Raw genomic sequence first — 21,552 nt, forward strand, 5'->3', positions numbered from 1 at the left:
TGAAATTTGCCTAGTAATTTTTTTAAGGGTTTTCCACCGGACTTCCAGGGGCTCAGTTTATAAAAGAGCCATGATTTGAGAGTGCCATTAGTACTCCACCTGCTTTAAGAAATACAGGCCTTGTGAGCAGAAATGTAATAAAATCATCCTAGGATATAAAAATAACATCTGCTTGCCAGGTTAGAATGTTAGCTGATATAGTGACTTCAACAATTTTTCAACTGTTATGCCTATTCAACCAACTACCAACCTAATAATCAGTCTGTGGAGTGAAAAAGCCCTGCAGACATGACCTTGGTCAACCTAACTCTGTAACAGACTTCTTACACAACTCTGGCAGAAGAGCAATCCGAAACTAGAGAAAGAAAATCAGAGGGAAAGTCCAGAACATGGTGGTTCTATTCACTTCTCCTGAAGTGTCACCCAGGATATGCCCAGTTGCTGGGACAACATTGGGCAATGCTGAGCTGGGTACAAGCTATGTGGTGCACCACAGTGATTTCAAGCAGCCCAGGACCAGAGAGGTGTGAGATGGATGCATGCCACCTTACAGACTTTCCTTCTTTGCCCAACTAGGTATTTGCCTCACCAAAGATGTCACCCTTAAACTAATAACACACCAAAATATGACCAATTACTTCTGATCCGGAAGAGGGCTATGAAGTTGGTGAAGGGTTTGGAGAGCAAGTCGTATGAGGAACGGCTGAAGTCACTTGGTTTGTTCAACCTGGTGAAGAGGAGACTAAGAGCAGACCTCATCACAGTCTACAGCCTCCTCACAAGGGGAGGAGGAAGGGCAGGCACTAATCTCTTCTCGCTGGTGATCAATGACAGATTCCAAGGGAATGGCAGGAAGAAGTGCTAGGGCAGGTTTAGGAAAAGGTTCTTCACTCAGAGGGTGGTGGAGCACTGGAACAGGTTCCCCAGGGAGGTGTCACAGCCACAAGCCTGACACTATTCAAGACTGGACAACAGTCTCAGACTCATGGTGTGAACTGTGGGCTTGTCACATGCAGGGATAGGAGTTTGACTTAATGATCCCTGTGAGTCCCTTCCAACTCAGGACATTCTATGATTAATTCTATGATTCTGTGATCACTTTGTTCGGGTCATGCTGGTGTTGTGGTCAACCAAGAAGAGTTTCTGCCACTTCATAGCATATTACTTCTGACATGTGTGAGAGCTGCCTGAGCAGTGCTTCATTTCTGGAGATCTACATTCAAAGGTGGAACTGTAGCAGAAAGAGGATAATGTGAGAATCAATGAACTCCCTCTCAGTGCAATGCTTAGTCTATTTTTGCTGCCCACTCCAATTCTCCTCATAGTATAACAAATTTGGTATTTGCTGCAAAGGAGAAAAGCATTAGTGAAACACTAGCCATATCATAATGAGAAAGCAAATACATTGCAAAATGTATTTTATTAGCAATAAAGTTTTAATTTTAAATAGTGCCTGGAATTATATTTTATGAAGAACTTTTTGCACATAAATTCTGTGCTTTAACAGTACATAACTGGAAGTTCATGTTGACAATAAAGAAAAATAAAATATGATTTGCTCATCCTACTGTGGAAAAGTAAATATTTCCCTGCAACTACTGTCATAAATCCATGGAAATGTATGAAGTGATCTGACACCAAGGAGCAGTTTTTCTGCAAGATATTAAAAATCCAGCAAAGTCAGCTTCTCCAACACTGTTACTTTATTCCCAAGTAATCCACAAGAACTACAAGTCTGGGATAATGTCAAAACTAGTATGTTTCCATTTCTCAACATCAGAACTAACAGATGTCTGTATCAAGGTGTTTATTGCTTATCTAGTATTGATCTTGGATCCAGACTAGTTCATTTTCTCAGTTAATCTCTAATTTTACTTGTAAAATAATGTACAACAGTTCCAGTCCCCAGCTCCAAATATTAAAGTGGCTCTACAGTACTTAAAAATATAATTTTATTGTAATAAGAGCAGAAACTGGATATAAAGATTAAAATCTGAGCACAAATCATTGTACTGACTCTTGCATATTTCTATTGAATGTCAGGAAAAAAAATCAAAAGGTTCCTGGCACAGCTGTTTACTGCAGCAGTGTCTTTACACCAGCTGTAGAAGAACGCAAGTTATTTTCATTGTTTATTTATTAAAAAGCCTAATTTGTTCAATCTTCTTTTTACTTTCACATTTTGAAATCTTTATCAAATAGAGTCCTTTTGTTGAAATAATGGCTAAAATCAGAAAACCAGTTTCATCACACATTATGTCAAGTGGTGGCATAAGAAAGATATTCTTATATTAGTAATTTATGACTGTGCAGTTTGATTAATCCCTTTATGTTCAGGGACATATATTTTGGAAAAAACGACAAGATAAAGAGTAGTCTATTTTTTTTTTTAACTGGTTTAGAGTTGAATTGGAATCACAAGGCAGAATATCCTGAAGTTTTATGCCAGTTGTCCAAAGTCACAGGACTGCCTACAGCATCTCTCTTTAGGGGTCTTTCCTCAATAGTCCTGCAAGAAACAACATTCCTAGATCTTGATACTATCAGAAATCTGAAGCTTTTCTACATTCTACTTATGATATTGATTTAATCCTTCATGTCAGGCTGTACCACCAAAAATCTGTACCCTAATCTTTGAGGCTCTGGTTCAAACTCAAAGTAAATTGTCTAGCTTTATATTAATGTGGCACAGAGAAGCAATACTGTTGTTTTGCTTTTATCTTAGTCTCCTTTCCTCATCCTGGCATTTTTCAGATTAAAAAAAAAAGCACAGACACGCTTCATGTAGCAAAAAAATCCACCAAGTAAGCAGTGATGGCATTCACAGAGTAACTAACACCTCAAAGTATTTTACATACATGTTTGTTCCTCATGTTTCAGGTGTAACCTTCTGTTTTATTCTCCTTTTTATTGCAAAGACACAAACAATGTCAGGTTTTGTTGTTGTTGTTATTGATGGGGTTTATTTAAGGGCTTGGTGGTGTGATATTGTTTAGGTTCAGATTTTCAGTTTGGTTTTGGTGGTGTTTTGTTTGATTGTTTTTCAAAATACCATATTATTTCCTTGAAGTTCATTGCTTCCAACTGCTTATTCCCCACTGATTACAAAATTATTATCACTTGTTTATGACAATTTCCACAGCAACCAATATAATCTCAGAGTGCTGTGACTTCAGGTGGAAAATAAGCACCATAAATTCATGAAAATGCCACCTACTACAAACAAAAACAAGAGACAAGGAAACAGAAATTGTCACATGTGAAACAGGAGTGCTGAAATAGAATACACGTCAAAGTTTTTTTCATTAAATATTGCTGCATTCTTCTTACAATAAACATGTCAGTTCAACACAGAAAGCTTCCAGCTGAGCACCATGCTTTCAACACCCGTAAGTCAGATTGCATAGCAGATGTTAAATATAAAATCCATTAAGACCAATTAGATTCTACAGAAGAAAAAAAAAATAGTAATAGCATGCACAGGCAATCCTGCATTACACAACAGTACTGAGAGATACAGTGAACCACAAGAAAAAGTCAAAAGCTGTAAATTGCACCCTTTCCTCACAAAGAGACCAGTTAACAGAAGGTCTGTTGCATTGCCTGCAGTCACACAAAGCAAGGTCTCCTGGTTTCTGGTCTCCTGTCTCCAATTAAAAGCAACTTTTCTGAAAACTGTCACCTATTGCACACTAACAGGTGTTAGTCAGTGATGCTCTATGGTGGCTTGAAACCAAGCAGCAAAAGAGTTTGAGTCTCTTTTCAAACTGTATATTCATTTCATGCTATATTATCTGACCCAAGTCATCCTTACATGTACTAAGGTGGGAGCTTCAACAGCACAGAGCCAAGCTATTGGAAAAAAAAGTTTGTGATACACTCTGGTAGAGACTCTTCAGTGCCATATAAAAAGTTACTCCTTTTATTGATGATTAAGAGACAGGATTTGCAATGGACACATGGAACAGATCTGTGAGCGCTGTTCAGAACTAAGCTACCAATGTAAGGTGTAAATTAAATTCTGGCTGTGTAGTAATTGTGTAGACAAATGAAGCTGTCATTGCACACATGATAGCTTGCACACCACTACGGGCAAATAACCTAATGTTTTTAAAAGGAATTACACACACAAAGAAGGAAAGTGTCTTTCTGTACTTGTCAGAACATGTTGTCGAAGGCTGAAGCATTATTTCCTGGTAAGCAGTTTCAAGCAACTTCTGGGTCTTCAATCAGAATTAATCTGCATCAGCTAATCTGTCCCTAGATATTAAGCAATTCAGAAATTAATTAAATATATGTGTAGTATCCAAGGTGAATTTCATCTGCCTAAATGTTTAAGAATATGAAGTAATTTCTTTTTTTTTTTTTTTTTTTTTTTAAGTGATAGATGGTCATTTCAACTCAAAATACCTACCAAAGTTTGAGAGGTAGTAGAAACATAATTGAAATCTGTTCCACAAACCATAGATTAAACCCTTAGCCTTCAAACATTCCTCAATAGCTCTCAGTGAGAAAGTCATTAAGCTATTCCTGAGCTAAGGAAATGGGTAGAATGTATAAATCCTTATATATTTTTCCAATCATTTTGCTATCTATCATTACTAGAAAACAGACTTGTCCACAAGTCCTCAGAAGAAATGGTGAAAGAGAAGTTTATGTGGCTGCTATGGAATTACAGATCAACAACTAATAGAGTTGCTGATTGCAGATGTTCATGTTGTGAACAAATGCAAATGCAGCTAGAGTGGAATGTAAAACTAGGTTTCCTCTCCACTTGCACTTAATTAAGTCTCAGGTGCTGGCCGAAAATCCCAAAGTTCTTTTTGTGTGTAAGGTACAGTCCAGGGTTGGACATACTTCATGAGAGCTCTTAAAATCAGCAACCTCCCAATCAAAACTGCCTCCTTTCTGGGGTTCATGGGGACAGGCAGCAAAGAATAAACTGAAAAGTGATTGTTCTTCTCTCAGTGTATTAGGCTCTGTTCCTGAGTGAGGAAGGAACACGGTCCTGGCTAATGCTGTTGGAGACTCCACCCTGACCACTTTTCTCACCCCTTGTGCAAAGCACTAAGACTCCCAAGGTTTGCTCTCCCTTCGATGGATTATTGTGCAGCACTCCAGCAAAGTAACAGCAAGCATCCAATCCATCCAGGGCATTTAATAATAATGAAGTATTGTTTCATCAATGGTCTCCATCAATTAGACATTTATTCAGTTTAAAACAAACAAACAAGCAGACACACACACACACACACACACAAAACACATTCAAAAATCTAAAGCATTACTTCAGGCATTGTGTTTTGCTTGTTTCTCTTCCCATTTCACTGATTTTTTAAGTTTTGTCTCCATGTTGCTATATTTCAGAAAAACCTATCTAATCATACTCAAATGTATAAAATCGTTAAACAAAAAGTTGCTAAATGCATAACAAGTAACCAAAATTAAAATATGCTCCCCATCTTTCCAGCCTACTTTTATCTCAGTCCTTTTTTACACCCAGGGGGAAAAAAAAAAAAAAAATAAAAAGCCAACAAACAAAAACAAACAAACAAAAAAACACCCCCCAAAAACAGGCAAAAACATAAATTTTCAGTTAACTGTAGCAATCTACGTAATTAACTGTTTTACTTTCCACAGCATCATAAGCTGAAAGACTGAAAATCAAACCAAAAATCATTATGCACAGCATCCAATCCATCCCTGGCATTATTCCATGTAAATCAGTGGTATTACACCAGAGATTAATTTGGAACACTGATCTGAATTAGACCACTGTTCTATACAGCAACCTCCTCATAACACATTAAAAAAAAAAAATTATGAGCATCTTATAAGCATCACATATGCACACAAATAATTATGCACCTAAAAATCTATTTGTGAGCAAAGAGAACAGGCTACGTCACAGTCTTAATAATAAAAATAAATTTTTTTACTATTTTGAAAATGATACCTCCATTTTTCTCTGAAAGGAGATTTAATAGTCATGTAAAATATTGATAAAAGTCCACCCAGAAGAATGCAGAGCTCCTCTACACCTCAGTTTTTACATTTCCTAATGAAATATGACCACCCATAGGCTATACAATAAGTCTTCAAAAGCTGGTTTAATATAGTTTTGAAGATTGATTTGAAGTACTTAAGCCTGCTCAGCAAAGGTTGGTCACCACCTATATAATATACACCACTGTAAACTATTTAATTAATTTCTCCTCTGAGAAGAAAACCATTCACATTTTCCTCCTCTATTAAATAGTGTACCTAGGTCCACTTTTGTACACAAAACAGGTCGTTTCTGTGCAGCTGCCCTACTGGTGAAGTTAGTTAGAGGCTGCATCTCCCACCTCACCACAGAGGCAGGCAGATGCTCTACCAAAGCATCCCTCCTGCGCTCAGGGAGCATGAGACCACTCAGAAGCAGAAGTGAATGGAAAACATTTTTCTCTTCTACAGGCTTACCTGACTCTCAAACATGTCTGTAACATTTGCCTTTCAAAGTCAGCTTTCTGCCAAGGGCTGGTGTTCTCACTCCAGCTGCAGATTCATTACCTGAAACCAATGCCCAGCCAGTGCCTTACAGAGCACTACATACTTTGCCAGATTGAAACTCATTCGTCATCGCTCAATTTTCCTATTTACGAGTGACCTGAAACCCTTAAGGCTACCCACAGCGAACCAGCAGAGTTGCTTATGAGGGGCGTACTGGCTAGAGAGTGGTTTATTTTCTTTTTTTTTCCTCTTTTTTTTTTTTTCTCCTTGGAAGCAGACTCTCTTTTGCTCCCCGGGAAGTTGACTGTGTCCTTGCTGCCCCTTCTCTCACGGACACCGTGCCCAGGCGCAGTGCATTCACTTCGGAAGGAAACGCAGTGATAAAATATTAAAACCCTTCCTTGCTTCGGGCTCCGCCGTTGCAATCTCCGCACCGCCTCGTTGGTAGGGAGCGCCACAGCCCTGCGCGGCGGAGTCAGCGCGGCACTCGCACCCCTCGCCCGCCCAGCGGGTCTGGGGCGCCCCGGCACCGGTGCGACGCCCCCCTGGGGGACCCCGACACGGGGCAGGCGGGAAGATGGTCCTTCCCGGGGCACACTCGGCAGCAAAATGTGGGACCAGCCCCGATTGCTCCAAGGAGTGCGGGGAGTTGCTCTCCTGCAGCGCTCCGAACGGGGCATTAGGCAACCCTATCCCGCAATGTACAAAATACAATTTGAGTTGTGGCGGTGACAGCGCCGAATGAGAGGGAAACGGGGGCAGCCCCAGTTTCTCTAGAGCTACGTGTTGCTTTGGGACACCAAGGCTTGAGCGTGGGGGGTGCAGATGTACTTTTAAGTGCACACTGCCATGCTCTCCCCAGTGATGGATGGGGCGGCAGAGACGCGGGCAACACTTACTGAAGAAGATGTACTCGGTGTAGCTGCTCCAAATCTTGTCGTCCCTGTACTGGTTGATGAAAGCGGCGGTGCCGGTGGAGTTGCAAGCCACCATGTGGAAGCCCGCCTCAGAGAGCCGGTCGAAAGCTTGCTCCAGGTAGGTGAATTTGAGGTAGAAGCGGGAGGTGTACTTCTCAGGGGGGCGGTCAGGGTCGCGGCTCTCGTTGAGGGTCTCGCCGAAGACCTCCTTGGCCAGGGCGATCCTGCCGCACACCATGATGCGGGCGACGCGGCGGAACTTGGCGTCCGCCTGGTTGTCCCGCACCGTGGTGTAGGAGCCGCGGTAGCCCACGGTGAGGAAGCCCGAGCGCTTGTCCAGCGCCGCCCGCTGCAGGCGGTCACTGCTGCCCTGCGAGTTGCTGTCCTCCAGGTCGCTTTGGCAGCCCTCGTCGTTGAGCGAGCTCTGCTTCGTGACCTTGGGCGAAAGCAGCTTCACCAGGTCGCCCAACTGGAAGTACTCGGCCTCCCGCAGGAGCCGCTCCTTCTCGGGGAAGTGCTCGGGCAGCGCCAGCTGCTTGTCCCGCAAGTAATCCAGCACATACCTGAAGAGGAAGCCGTCGCGGTCGATGAAGAAGCGCGCCCGGCTGTCCCTGGGCAACTGCCGGGCCGCCGCCGGGCCGCCCCGGCCGGGGGAGAACATGGTGGCCAGCGTGCTGTCCGGGACGCTGAGCAGCGTGGAGTGCCTCGTCACATACACCTGGCCCCCCACGTTCAGCTCCACCACCTCGGGAAACGGCGAGCTCGACGGCCCCGATACCATGTCGCTGATGGGCAGGATGCTGCCGCCCGCCTCCTTCAAAGCCATGGTTGCGAGCGGGCGGCAGCGAAGGAGGGTTTCCCTCCTAAAAAAGGCGGCCTCCCTCCTCTCTACCCACCCCACCCCTCCTTCTCCTCCTCCTCCTTCCACCGGCGCTCCCGGAAGCGCCTGGACGGAGCCGCTGCTCCCACCACCCTCCGGCACGGCGGCGGGCGGCACGGCCCCGAGGCGCAGCCCCGGCCCTCACCTGCCCCGCGGCGTTCTCTCGCTGCCCGGGCAGCGGGACGAGCTGCGCTGAGCTGGGGGCTATGGGTTGGGTTGGATTGGGCTGGATCGGACCGGTCCGACCCGACCCGGACCGAGCGCTGTCCCTGCCCCGCCTCGACCAGCTCCGCCAAGCTGCGGGGGGGGGCGCGGGGGACCGCAGCCGCGCTGGCCTCAAGGCTGAGCGGCCGCCGGAGCCGGCTGCCACTTGGCAAAGCGCTGCCGCGCTGCCAGCCTCGGACCAGGGAAGAGCCAAGCCCCTACCGCGGCTCCTCCCCTCGTCTCGGCTGGGTGGCTGTTTTGGTTCGCTTTGGATTGCCCCCCCCCGTCCTGCCTTTAAAAACCTGCCAGCCTCCCCCAAGTCCCTCTGCCTCCTTCGTGCTGTAGCTCCGGTCAGCACTTGCAGAGTGCTGGAATGGTGGTCGTAACGCCAAGAGCAGCATCCAGGAGGATGCATATGACAGAATTTTTCATCATCTTCCCTATATCAGCATGCCTTTATCATGAGGGAAGGGGGGGAATTTAATTTAACCAGAGTTCAACTGTGGTGGTGGTACAAATCTAACAGGCCCTGACGGGACACAAGTGCTGTATGTGATGTCCTGCTGCTTCACTGGGGCACGGCACACTGGGCTCTTGATTTTCAGAGAAGCTTTATGTGCTCTCTAGCTTGACAATGGAATTCGGGTGATTCAGAGCAGAAAAGAAAGTCAGCTGCCATTAGGATGCAGATGCCAGACACAGATTTTTATTTGGAACATGTTAGTGCCTGTATTCTTGGCTATGTAGCAACTGCATTTGTACTCTTAGCATTACATTTTTAAATTTTTATTTATTTGTTTTCAGATGGAGCTGCAAGTCATCTGCATCCAGATTTCTGATGCATGTACTTTCAGGCTGTGCTGCTGGAATGTGTTAGAGCACAGACTTGTGCCCATGTGTTGGAAGAGAGATGTATAATTGCTCTTGCCAGTAGAACTCACGGTTTCAACCTGGTTGCACTTCTCTGACTACCAGTTCCAGATCTAAATGTGACTCCGTTGTGCTGATGGTTCATGCATGGGAAAACTTTAGCTTTCGTTTTTATGATCCCTTAAAGTTAAGGTTTAAACCCTTAATTGTGCTACATAGAGTCAGACTTGTTTTTCATTTAAACGATGTCACTTCATGCCAACGGGTAAAAGACATCGGTTTGCAGGCAAGTACTGTTACACTGTTACCTCCTCACTACTGTGCAGTGATTAAGAAAGTTTCCTTTGTCGGTCATCCAAAGCTTAGTCACATTCTTTAAAGTACTCATGTAGGCTTCTCACTTTCAAAACAGTCTGGAGAAGAGAAGGCTCTGGGGAGACCTTATTGCAGCCTTCCAGGATTAAAAAGAGCCTATAGGAAAGATGGGGACAGACTTTTTAGAAGGTTGTGTTATGACAGGACAAGGGATAATGGTTTTGAACTAAAGGAGGGGAGATTCAGGATGGACATGAGGAAGAAATATTTTACAATGAGGGTGGTAGAATACTGAAACGTTACCCAGATACGTGGTGGATGCCCTAACCCTGGAACAATTCAAGGCCAGGCTGGACAGGGCTCTGAGCAACCTGCTCTAGTTGAAGATGTCCCTGATTGTTGCATTCCATCCCAAAACAGTCAGTGATTCTGTGATTCTATGAAAGCAGTAACACAGGCATCTCTACTGCACTTCATCCCACCTATCTTAGACACCTCTTTCAAGGTGGGATGAATCTGTCTATGGTGCTGCCTTCCTCCCCCTGTTTGCTATAGACAAACTCTAAATCTATGTTTAGAGAGAACTCCTAGCTTTTACATGGCTAATGCAAGAGGAAGAATAACCACCACCCACCCATTGGGTTGGGAGTGTTGGAAAGAAATTGCAAAGACTCCTAGAAAACTAGATATGTTGTGCTTCAAACACAAGGATTTTGTTGAAGTGAAATAACTTGTAACAGTAAACAAATGTGCAGAAAACATTTCTGCAGTGCCCCTTCTTGACCACTTACTGAAACTGATTAATAGTTTTGAAAATCAGGAGGTGTGTAAGAAACCAAGCAAAATTCTCTCTCTTTTCTTGGCTATTTTGTTTGAAATGCTCTTAAAGGTCAGAAAAACAATTCAAACTGTTAGGCACCAAGAAAGCAGTTGTTTATTGGCCATTTTGTCATATATTTCTTTAGGCTCAAATCCTCAAGGGACGAGAGGAAACAGTATTCATTGTCTTTTTCTTGCCTGCAGGGGATATTGTTTCTCCTGAGGATTCAGTTGAAATATTTGTGCTGATTTCTAAGAGGACAGATTTCACATCCACACTCTTCTGTGTAATACAGAATAATAGTTTGCCCAAGTCTAAGACAACTCATGCCAAAGCACTGCATCGCTGTGACACTGCAGCACCGCACTGATGAGCAGTACTGAGCTTCTGCCATATCCAGTGCAGTGCCATTAGCAAGGGGACAATTGCATTTCTTTCTCAATTTCAGAAGCCTACGGTTACAGCAGAACTGTATGTTTATGTAAAACCTTCTCTCTAGTGACTCGTGTTTGTAAGGATATGTAATCTATGGATATGTAGCTAGACGAATGTTAGAGTGAGGTCATTTACCATATAGGATTGCTCAAGTTTGGCAGGTTGCACACAAGTCATGCATAAAATAAGTGTTAACTTATTACTCAGGGAAAGAAGGAATTTCTTTTCAGGATTATCAGGGAAAGAATGGAGAATCAGTGCTTCATTCTTTCTAGGCTCAACAGCCGTCACATGAAGCACTTGAAAAATCGTTATACCAAATGCTTGCAGTCAATTCTATATTAAGCCCCTGTATACTGCCTCTTATTTGGTTAGCTTGTGGTTTCCTCTGTGAATAAATATATGCCAGGCCAAACAATATCTTTGCCTGAGTTGATGAAAAAAGCTCATATAAACTCCAAAGGTAAGTTTTCATGAGAACAGGCAGAGAACATATTTGTGCTCTGTGGGGTAAGAAGCATCTTCTTACATGCTTACATTATGTGTAGTGCAACAGCATCCTACAGTGCCACTTGAGTGAAGTCTAAGGCCAGTACAATGGAAACAGGTAAATCTGCAAGTACATCAGTGAATATCCTTAAGCTTCAGATATGCTAGAGCTTTTGATGCTTAGAGCAGAGAAAAAAATGCAGGTGAAAATATGCCATGATTTGTTTCTTTATCTGTGGGAACGTTTTGCGATACAGCTGAAGACTGCATGTAAGGGAGAATTTCTTTTGGAGATTCCCTTAGGTAGGCACGCTGGTACAAGCAGCGGGCAGTAATTCCCACCAGCCCCCTTGGAAAACAGTCTGGAGGGATACAAGCAGGACATGTTCCTCAGCAAAAAAACTTCTTTTCACTGTAGTCCTTCTTGCCCTGGAGTTATTTAGTGTGCTGGTCTGACCAGGCTACGCGATAAATCTAGATTTATCTGAGAAGATCATGCTGAGGAAGGGGAAACAGCAGAAAGGAGGTTCAGGAAGATCATCCAGACCATATCATGTAGATCAACCAGGTCATCCTTATGAAAAATTCATGTAGATAAAAGTATGCATTTACTGCTTCTCAGACTGACCAGTTCTGAAATTAAAATTAGGATATCAGGAATTAAAGACATCTACTTGGCTCAGTCAGGTTTTGAATTGATACACCTGGCAAAAAGTAACTTTTTTACATTTTAAAAATGTTTAATTAATCTATTGTGAAACCACATTTAGTAAAACCTGTTAAATAAAACATTTAGGGTTTCTGAGGAGGAGAGAGGTGGAAGTGAGAGTTTCCTTCACAAGAGACTTGTTTTAAAGATATACTTCAGCATTAATTTAAAAAAAAAAAAAAAAAAAAAGGTCACTAATACAATCCAGGCTAATTCCTGCCATTACAGCCTTATTGTTTAATGTTATTGGATAACATGAAACGAAGGAAACATAACTACCTTTCAAATTAAATTGTAAAATATTTCTTATTTCTCTACTGAAAATGATAAATAAAGTAAAGGATAACATGCAGGAGAAAAAAAAAAAGCAACACTGAAAGTGGACACTTAATTGGAACTTCTCAGAGAATGATGAACATTCAGTAATCCTATCAAGTCAATAAATTAGGTGAACTTTTATAGCAAGGAGAAGATTCTTCTGGCAGACTCTCAGTGGAGTCAAAGGGAATTGTTCCTTTGTCCCGAGTTGCGGGATCAGACAGCAAGAGTATTTCATCATGCAGAAGTTGTTCCAGGTGATTACTATGAGCAGGTCTGCAATTATTACAGAAATCACTAATAAGCATTTAAGATTATTATGTTGTCTTTCAAAAAGTCATTAGCCAAAAACTGACATTAAAATTGTAGACAAAAATATGACAAACTGCCAGCAGAATCATCTTTCTAACACTGCTGTACTCTGGTTCAATAAGCCAGTCTTGGCCACTTTCACAATTCTCTCCTCCTTATGCTTGTCATTTCTGTCATTTTCCCATTTACAATATTTTGCAGTTAAGAATTCTTAGATCTTACTTGTTCCTTTACATCTTATTCTCTGTTGGAAACAAGGCATCATTCCAAAGAAACAGCTTTTCTAGAGACTCTAGTTTGTCAGTTTTCCATCCTCCTAACAATGGTCATTTCAATATATATGTTATGTTTGCTCCATATTAGCTCTTCTCCATACAACATTTTCCTCCTAGTCCTCAAATTCATCTCTTTTCAACCTCTAAAGGTATTTATATGTAACATTGCAGTATTCCAAAATGATTGGAACTCTGTCTTACAAGAATTTAGAAATGTTTTTGTAATTTATGTAATTAATTAATTCTCAGAGTTAAACAGAAGCACTGGTACATGTAAAGTTAATGCTGGGGGAATTTGTACATTCAAGACCTAAACAACATTGCATACATTTAGATGAGTATGATAGATTATTTAGTTGCACTGCTGGGGCTGAAATGAGAAGAAACTAGCCTGCATGCTTGATACTGGGAATGTGGGAACTTTCTTCTTTACAGTTCACAGTAACTCATTGCTCTAATTGAAGTCGCATTTGAAACAAAGCAAGCAGCTATTAAGGTTTCACAGGTGATGCATTTTCAGGAAAAAGGGTTTGATGAGAAGTTTTGTCACTTGAGTTAATCAAGAAATAATTTAACAAGTTTTGCTTCCCAAGGACTGGAAGTTTTGGTCCCTAATAGCTAATGTGTGCATTTTCTGATAGTGTTTCAGGAAGTTACCACTGTGAAGTCAGCTCTGTCATACTGTGGCTGAAGTGATTTCTTTGAACTGTTCACAACAACAGCTGCATTAGCTTTACCTGATGAGTTCTTTGGGTCTAACATAGTTTATGAAAGTCAAAATAAAGCTTTCATATTGTAGCTGTTTGGCATATTCCCTACACTATGCTACAATACCAAAGCAAAACCAAAATAACAACTGCAGGAATTATAAGCCAGTCTAGCTCTATTAAAACATTTCAATTATATTATTTTATTCAAACACGCATAAGAATAATTTGATATTTCATGTTGTTGGATTTGTTCCATGAAGAATGCACAATTTCTTTTTCATAATTAAGATTAGCACTCTGAATTAGCATTCCTCAAAGTACTTAGGCTCATAGTTCATTTTCAGAGCAGAAATATGTCTTCTATGTGAATTTACACTAACCTAAATCTAACTAAATTCTAACTTCAGTGTAGCATTTAGCACATCCTGCATATTAACACCCCCATAGCAAGAATCTGTTAGCTTGCTCTTAATTGGGCCTAATAGTTTGAACAGTTATGCAAGTGTATCCTGAATATGACAATGACATTTTTCTCATGTTTCACAGTGTAGGCTGCACTTAGCATTTGAATGTACTATTTTTTCCTTCTTCATTCATTTATCGTTTTAAAAAACATCTTTTAAATGTGGATCAATGTGAAGTGATCTCGATAGAAGTACTGCACATTGATGTTCCGCTCAGCTGCTCATTTCTTTCTTATTCTCAAGCAGCAATTTCCCAGAGCCTGCTAAAATCAGCAGCCCAACAGAATAAGCATATACATCTGATACCATATTGTTTCTTTATAGTGAAGTTAGGTTATATTTCATTAACACCTGGCTCTTGAAAGTTAAGAATGTAATATGGTCACTTGCTATACAACAGATTCCATGAAACTATGCTCCTTTTTATTGTAATTGGAACAGGGAATCTCATATTCTCTTGCCACAGCTTGTTTATGAACCCAAGCTGAATCAAATGCAGAAACATCAGGTACTGCTAGCACATCGATGTGGTCGTACACACATGTGCTGGAGCAGCTACAGTCTGACTGTAACTGTTGTGTCAATAAAGATTTTGATTTTTACTGTATTTTGATAGATCCTATGTAATCACAGCTCCCTTTGTCTTCAGGTTGTGTTTGTGGTATTCAGGAGTTCTGATAAGTAGGCACTTAATATCTGAGTGGGTATATATCTACAGTCTAGCACATAGAAATTAATGCAGCAGTGTTTATTTCAGGAACTCCCTACAGTAGTACAAATTATGGGTCCATTAAACTCAGTATAGATTTTTCCTGTTTCCTGTTTCCTGTTTATCTAATATTGGAATGGACTATCATAATGATCTTTTCCTTCTTCATTAAGGGAGAAAATATTAAACAAATCATAATACACTTTTTTTTTTTTTTTTCTGTATAAGATTACACTTGACTCTTTCAGTGCACAAAACCAAGAAATGTCTTGTTTCTGGTAATATCCTAACATGCTATATTGTATGTCTACATTTCTGTTGGCTAAGTGAAAAAGGAAGAGGAAATGTCGGGCATGGCTTTGATTCTGCAAAACACTTATGGCCAGATCTATAATAGGATATATAATACAAGAACCTAACCTGATTCACTGAAATTAATATGAGTGGAATGCCTAAACAGGAGGTAAGTGCTTCAGTATCATTTTGGCACTGGATGCATAAACACTTCTGCAGTCTTTGAAGAGCCCCATTGGGTATGATAAGAGTACTGATCAATGTAAAAGTATTCACATGCAATGCAGGATTGGAGATTATACTAAGTCTTTGCTTCTGTGTCAGTTATACTGACGTTTCATTAGTATGAAACAATATTTATATAGAGCATAAAATAATAATTCATAATGCTTTAGAGCTTACTGTCTACCCATTTCATTCTACAAGAGACAAAATAGCATAGTGAAATATGAATATTTGTTTGTAATTTCCATATATTTTCTTCTTTGTGTATTTGATATTTTCTTCCTGATGTTCCACTGAAGAACTAAATCTGAATGTAAAGACAGAATTTCCTGGTCATGCAGGGTCTGTATTCATAAAAGAAATCTGCAAAAGGTATTATAATGATAAATTAATGATAGCTTTAAAAGAAAAAATTACAAAAATTACAAGGCTCCGAAGAATAGCACAATAAATTAACACATGTGAATGCAAAAGTCAGTTTTAAATACTGATAACAATCTGCATTTGATTTTGCAGCCAATCAAATTGTTGCCACCATCAAAACAGTAGTAATAAAACCTATAAAGGAAAAAATAATTAAGTAAAATTTGTAGTGGTGGACTGCCCAGGATTTAGTAATGGCTGCACCCCATGTCTGAGAAGACAATAAAAAAAAAGTCAGTCTATTCACGGCAGCTGCTAGGGGAAAATAGACAAAAACAAGCACACGAACACACATGTATAAGAGGATGATAACACTGTAAAAGGCATATTTCAGTTGAAACACTGTAGCATGTTTTTTTCCTTGGTGTAATGTTGATTGTTCTGTGCTGTGATTGACGGACTAAGGATCAACCATATTAACAGGCATATATTTATAAATATGTGTGTATATATATATATATATATATTACTTATATCAAAGTATGTGACGTAAAATACTCTTGATGATCTGTAAATAACTACTTCACCGTTCCAAGGATTTTATATCAAAGTAGGCAATTATGTTATATATACAAGAGATTAAAAGTCACCCAACTTCCCTGTCTATTGCAAATTGCTCCCTCAGTTCCTTCTGACCCTTTTTGATTTAACATATTGAATAGAGGAGGAAAGAATTCTAGAAATTATCTGAGTGCTCAGGGTTGTTTTTTTTTTTATTCTATTGTTACATGTACATCTAATGATCAATAAGGTAATATCTTATAGTCAGCTGAACCAATTCAAGCTAACCCAAATCTTTCCTGAATGTGGCTTCTCTAACAAATACGTACATAGAGAAGACGAAAACAAAAAGATAGATCAAGTGCTAGCAGGAAAATGTATTTTTGTGGTGGAAATGTGCTATGTAAGAGATTAATGGGGAATTTATAGACATTAAAATACAATAATGTAAGCTCAATAATAAAAGACTTACAATATCTATATACAAATGGAAAGAAGTCTAACAAAGCAGATAAGAAAATGAGAGAGCTAGTCATATGAAGAAGAGTAGGATATTATGGGCCTAACTTAAATCTGACTTGAATATTGCTTTAACTGGGCTATTAACAATAAAAGATATAGATTAGACTAAGCCATCAGAAATGTGGAACAGAAAGTCTGTGAAATGGAAAGCCTGTGCCTTCCCTATAAGCAACAGACCTTAGGAATGAGACTGCTTTATTTGGGGCAGAGAACCTGGAGAAAGGTAAAGAAATGTTGTAATACCAGCTTAAATCAACCAGCAAATTCAATATGGAGAAGAGATGTTTGGGTTTTCCTTCCAGCTGGTCCACGCCATGCTATGAGAAAAGGCGGAGGGGAGTCAAAGGGTTCCCTTTTGGATGCTTTCCCATGGCAGATGTTTGTACAGGCATCAATTTACTTGTTCCTTGAGCAAAGAACAGTGGCACCCTGGTCATTCCTAAGGCTGCAGTGTCATTCAGGGTAGAATTTGAATCAGTCCCAAAGAATAAACTAGTTACAAGAATATTCTCTACTGAGCCTTCTCCAGAAACAACAGCTCGAGTGTGAAATGACTGAGTAAATGAAAAGGCATATGGAAAGGTCAATAGAGCTGTAGGAGTAACGGGAGATTGTCTTAACCTAGTCATAGATTTGAGATAATCAAGTGGAAGAAATGAATCTGGTGGTATTTATATATATATGCTATTTTCTAAATAATTAGTTTCAAAATAATTCCAGCACAAATACTGCTGAGAATGACAAAACCTAGAAATATGGAGAAGTAAGTATAAAGGATGTCAAGCATAAACCTGAAATTAAAAGAAAAAATAGATGTGAAAAAGAGGTGTATTCTGTGAAACATCAAACTAGCATGTTTCAGGAACTTATAATTACAATCCAATGGGCTGAGGTACTAGGGAATAAAGAGAGATTTCAACATTATTATTGAGCACACTAAAGATACTTTGTGCTTCAAGAAGGTAATAAATGTAATATAAACAACTGTACATAAAGTACTAATAAAATATTAACACAGAATTAAGAACATGGCCAACTTTGGATTTGACTAATAAAGCTTATCTTAACCTTGGTTTCAGTTTTACAAAGTGTACTTTGTACTGTAAATTATGAAAAATCGTAGGTGTTGCTTATTTTTCCATCTGCTGGACATCAGGAATTGAAGTATCTTATTCCTAAAATTCACAAAACAATCAAATCTTCAAACTGACTTTTAAAAACACTTTATTAATTTATTCTTTATGTATTTTGCAAATGCATCTTAGACCTGTATTTGGCATCCTGTGCTCTGTCAGCTCTTGGGGTCACCAAAAGTTGTTTAAGGTAAGCAGAATTAATGCTATGAGGTTGAAGTTTACTACATGGTAGCTCATGCCCCCTTGCAAGGGATGCTAATAAAAAAAGTTGAAATCACTATCTTAGCTGAATATAAGACTTATCATCTTCCACAAAACAGGTGTAAGTGGCCTATTTTTATAATCTCAGAGCTTTTTATAATGTAAAATTATCATGTAAGGTCCTCAGTTATACTGTGGGATGTTTGCACCACTTGGGTAACGAAAGGTGCTGTACCAACAACTTTGGGAACTCTATGCATAATTCAAAATAGTCCAGAGGCTGTTTAAAGTCATGTAGTTTCCTACATTAACCTAAAACTAACTTTGGTTCTCATGTGGTTTAGTGTTGTGCAACAAATTACTGAAAACACTTTTTGCAACTGAGATGGAAGCAAAAAAAAACCACTTGAGTATAATTTTGTGGATTAATTTTTCAGACTGTGACCTGCATGAATACTTACATGCTTTTTCTTGGTTTATTTCCTATCTGTCAAGTTGATGACAGCTTTTGCTGGCACACACAAGAGCAGCTTCACCTTTCCAAAGTGAATATCTTATTTCTAAGATGCATGATAGAAAAAGAGAATTGTGCTAAGGCACAATATAATGAAGAAGCATATTCTAAATATTTAGCCCAGAGAGACCGCATCACATGTTAATCAGAGGAGAATGTGGCCTACAAGATCATGTTTATCTCTGGGAGAAAATGCATACTTTTTTCAGTAATGTTAAACAAGGAATGAGTGTGGCCAAACTTTGTATGTGTGGAAGGAATATGGTCTCAACTGGTTTATTCATTCTTTAGGCATTATGCTGTAACATATAATTAGATTTCTGCTACACAGCTAATCATAGAATTTGGTTTTAGATGAAGTAGAAAGGCTGGCTTATATCCATGCATTTTTACTGTATTAAAAGAAAATTTGTCGATAGTGTCAAATTCATACTCATAATATCTCTGGTTGAGAGTGTCCTACCTAGGAGCACATACCTCTACATTTTAATGGTGTCATGACCAAAGGACCAAGACCTTTAAATTTTTCTATTTAGAAAGAGGTAAAGTCGAAATACTGTTGGTCTTCTTGAAAGTTACCCAGTTTAGTTTTCTCATGCTTACACTTAGTGTTACCTCTATTAGTTTAGTGATAATAGGCTCATGACATAGATCAGAACAGACACTGGCCAGAGGAGCCTACTCTTGATGATAGGTAATAAATTATGTGGTGGACCATATCCATTCCTAATAGAGCAGTGCATCAGATGCATTTTTATACTGGTGGGTAATAATGCTTCCTAAATAGATGATTGAGACTATCTGGTCATTGAGAGGTTTATTTCCAGGGAAGAAAGTGATTGCTTTCAATAGCATGGAAATCACCTTGGAAGGACACACTTCTGTCTTCCACTGATCTATAAGAATAGCATGGAGACGGAAAAGGAGAATGCAGCAGAATAGGACAGCAGAACAGAGATTTCTCTCTCAGAGACTTGAAAAGCAAAGAAATCGAATGAAAAACTAGCCTCCCTGAAATCATCTGCAAAACTCTCATTTAACCTGATAGGGTTTTGCCTAAGAAATCTAGAGTGTTAACTCAACTCAAACTCTGATTAGAAGAAAAGGAAAAATCTAAGTAGAAAAAAATCATACTTCTTATAATGTTGAATAATAATCTGAAGACTTTAACCCTGATGCGAACTAACTTGCTTTTCCATTCTCAGCCTTTTCTAGCCCAGTGCTGGCTTGAGGGGATTTGTTACACTTGGATGAAGTATGTGAGACAAAAAGCTCAATGAATCATGCAAAAAAGCAGTGAATGTGCTAGGAGGTGCAGAGGAAAAGATTGTCTGTTAGAGCATTAAACAGAAGGGAGAAAGGAAAGGAATCATTTTTTGAACACATAAAAATATCACCTGAAACAAAAACCTCCAACTCTACAAAATATATTCTAGTGACGCCAGGGAAAACTGATTTTAAATGCTGTCTTTCAGTGTCTTGCTTTTATTGAGGTTTATATCTGATCTGTAGTTATTAATGATGAAATCCTCCCATGTCAAGAACCAGTACTGGGCCTATCTACTCTTTAAACCTCACTTAAACCTTTCCAATAGGATGTAAGCGAGACGATAAAATGCTGTGCACTATTGTGAATATAGCCATAGAACACATTTTCTAGTTTTCATAATGAGATTGAAATGCAAGTCATTTTTTCTTCAAATGAGCAGAGAAATACTTTCAACATGGGTCAAAAATGACCCATTGTTTTGTTATCACCTGCATACCTTAGGCAAATATTTCATTTCATATTCAGTTGTTATATTGCATGGCTTGTTATATAGAGAGTTGTGAGTTAGGTTACATTTATATTGAAATTATAAGTCATGATTCATTTTTTAAAAGATCCTTTGATAGCACTAAATAGCCTGATTAGAAATATATCATTATGGTACATTATGTCAACCAAATCTTAATGAGGCAGCATTCAGACTGCCTTTAATGTTTATCTCTAGTGACGTCCAGAAACGGAGACTGAAGCCAAGCATGGTCATGCTGAGAATGGAAATTTGAGGAGTCTTTTTCATTGGTAATAAACACACCCAGCTGGGAGCACAGCTGCTAACCAAGGAACCAAAGCTCTAGCTTCCTGCTACCTGGCAGGGTCTAATTATCAAAAACACCTAGACTGGCTCTCAAAACTACAAATGCAGAGTCAGGATTAATTTAGGCATGGTCCAGAATGCTATCAACCAAAGGCATCGAAAACAACAGCATATCACTAAGCAGTGGGGATATTTTATACAGTAATATTAATCCAAAGAACAATTAAATGAAATAAAAGTAATGTACTTCCATGGGTATTTAACTTCAAAATCCTATTTGACCCAGTTTGCCTGATTTCCTTTTACAAAGCCATTTAGGAAAACAACAACAACACTAAAAAACATACAAACAACAACAAAACAAACAAACAAAAAGCCAATCTACATTCTCTTCATAAAAGCGGAACTGTGGAACTTCAACATTTATACAGAAAAATAGCCCTTTTCAGTCAACTTATTTAGCAGATTTAATTAAATGGCAATCTAGAAAATCAGATTAAAAGTACTACAGTTGTGTCCATCTTCCTTATTCTTGTTACAAAAACAAATGTTATGATAAAGTAAAAAGCAAAATTGTCTTAGCTATATTTAGATATTCTTGTAAGTGCAGTGCAATTTCCTGAATTTTGAGAGATTTTAAGATAGTATAGGAAAAAGATTTTATAAAAAATAAAACCTGAATATAATTAGCCTTCAAAAGGTTTCCTTTGCTTTGTGTGCATCAATAACTATT

At 39.4% G+C, this 21,552-nt stretch overlaps 1 protein-coding gene across 4 annotated transcripts in view; it reads right to left on the reverse strand.

Annotated features, from left to right (window-relative positions):
- Positions 1-8,718, reverse strand: part of KCTD8 (potassium channel tetramerization domain containing 8) — a 95,169-nt gene extending 86,451 nt beyond the window's left edge. For 2 of the 4 annotated variants that reach the window (XR_011738766.1, XM_071807433.1), the window contains exon 1: positions 7,392-8,705. Coding sequence is in view for 3 of the 4 variants with exons in the window: in XM_071807433.1 (XP_071663534.1) it covers positions 7,392-8,235 (844 nt within the window). In the remaining variant the exon portion in view is untranslated. Of the gene's footprint in view, positions 1-7,391 lie in introns of all 4 variants that reach the window. The other 2 variants (XM_065836971.2, XM_071807432.1) reach the window with 2 other exon arrangements.
- Positions 8,719-21,552: the final 12,834 nt, after the last annotated feature.

This window comes from Patagioenas fasciata, chromosome 4 (genome assembly GCF_037038585.1).
Source record: "Patagioenas fasciata isolate bPatFas1 chromosome 4, bPatFas1.hap1, whole genome shotgun sequence".
Lineage (NCBI taxonomy): Eukaryota > Metazoa > Chordata > Aves > Columbiformes > Columbidae > Patagioenas > Patagioenas fasciata.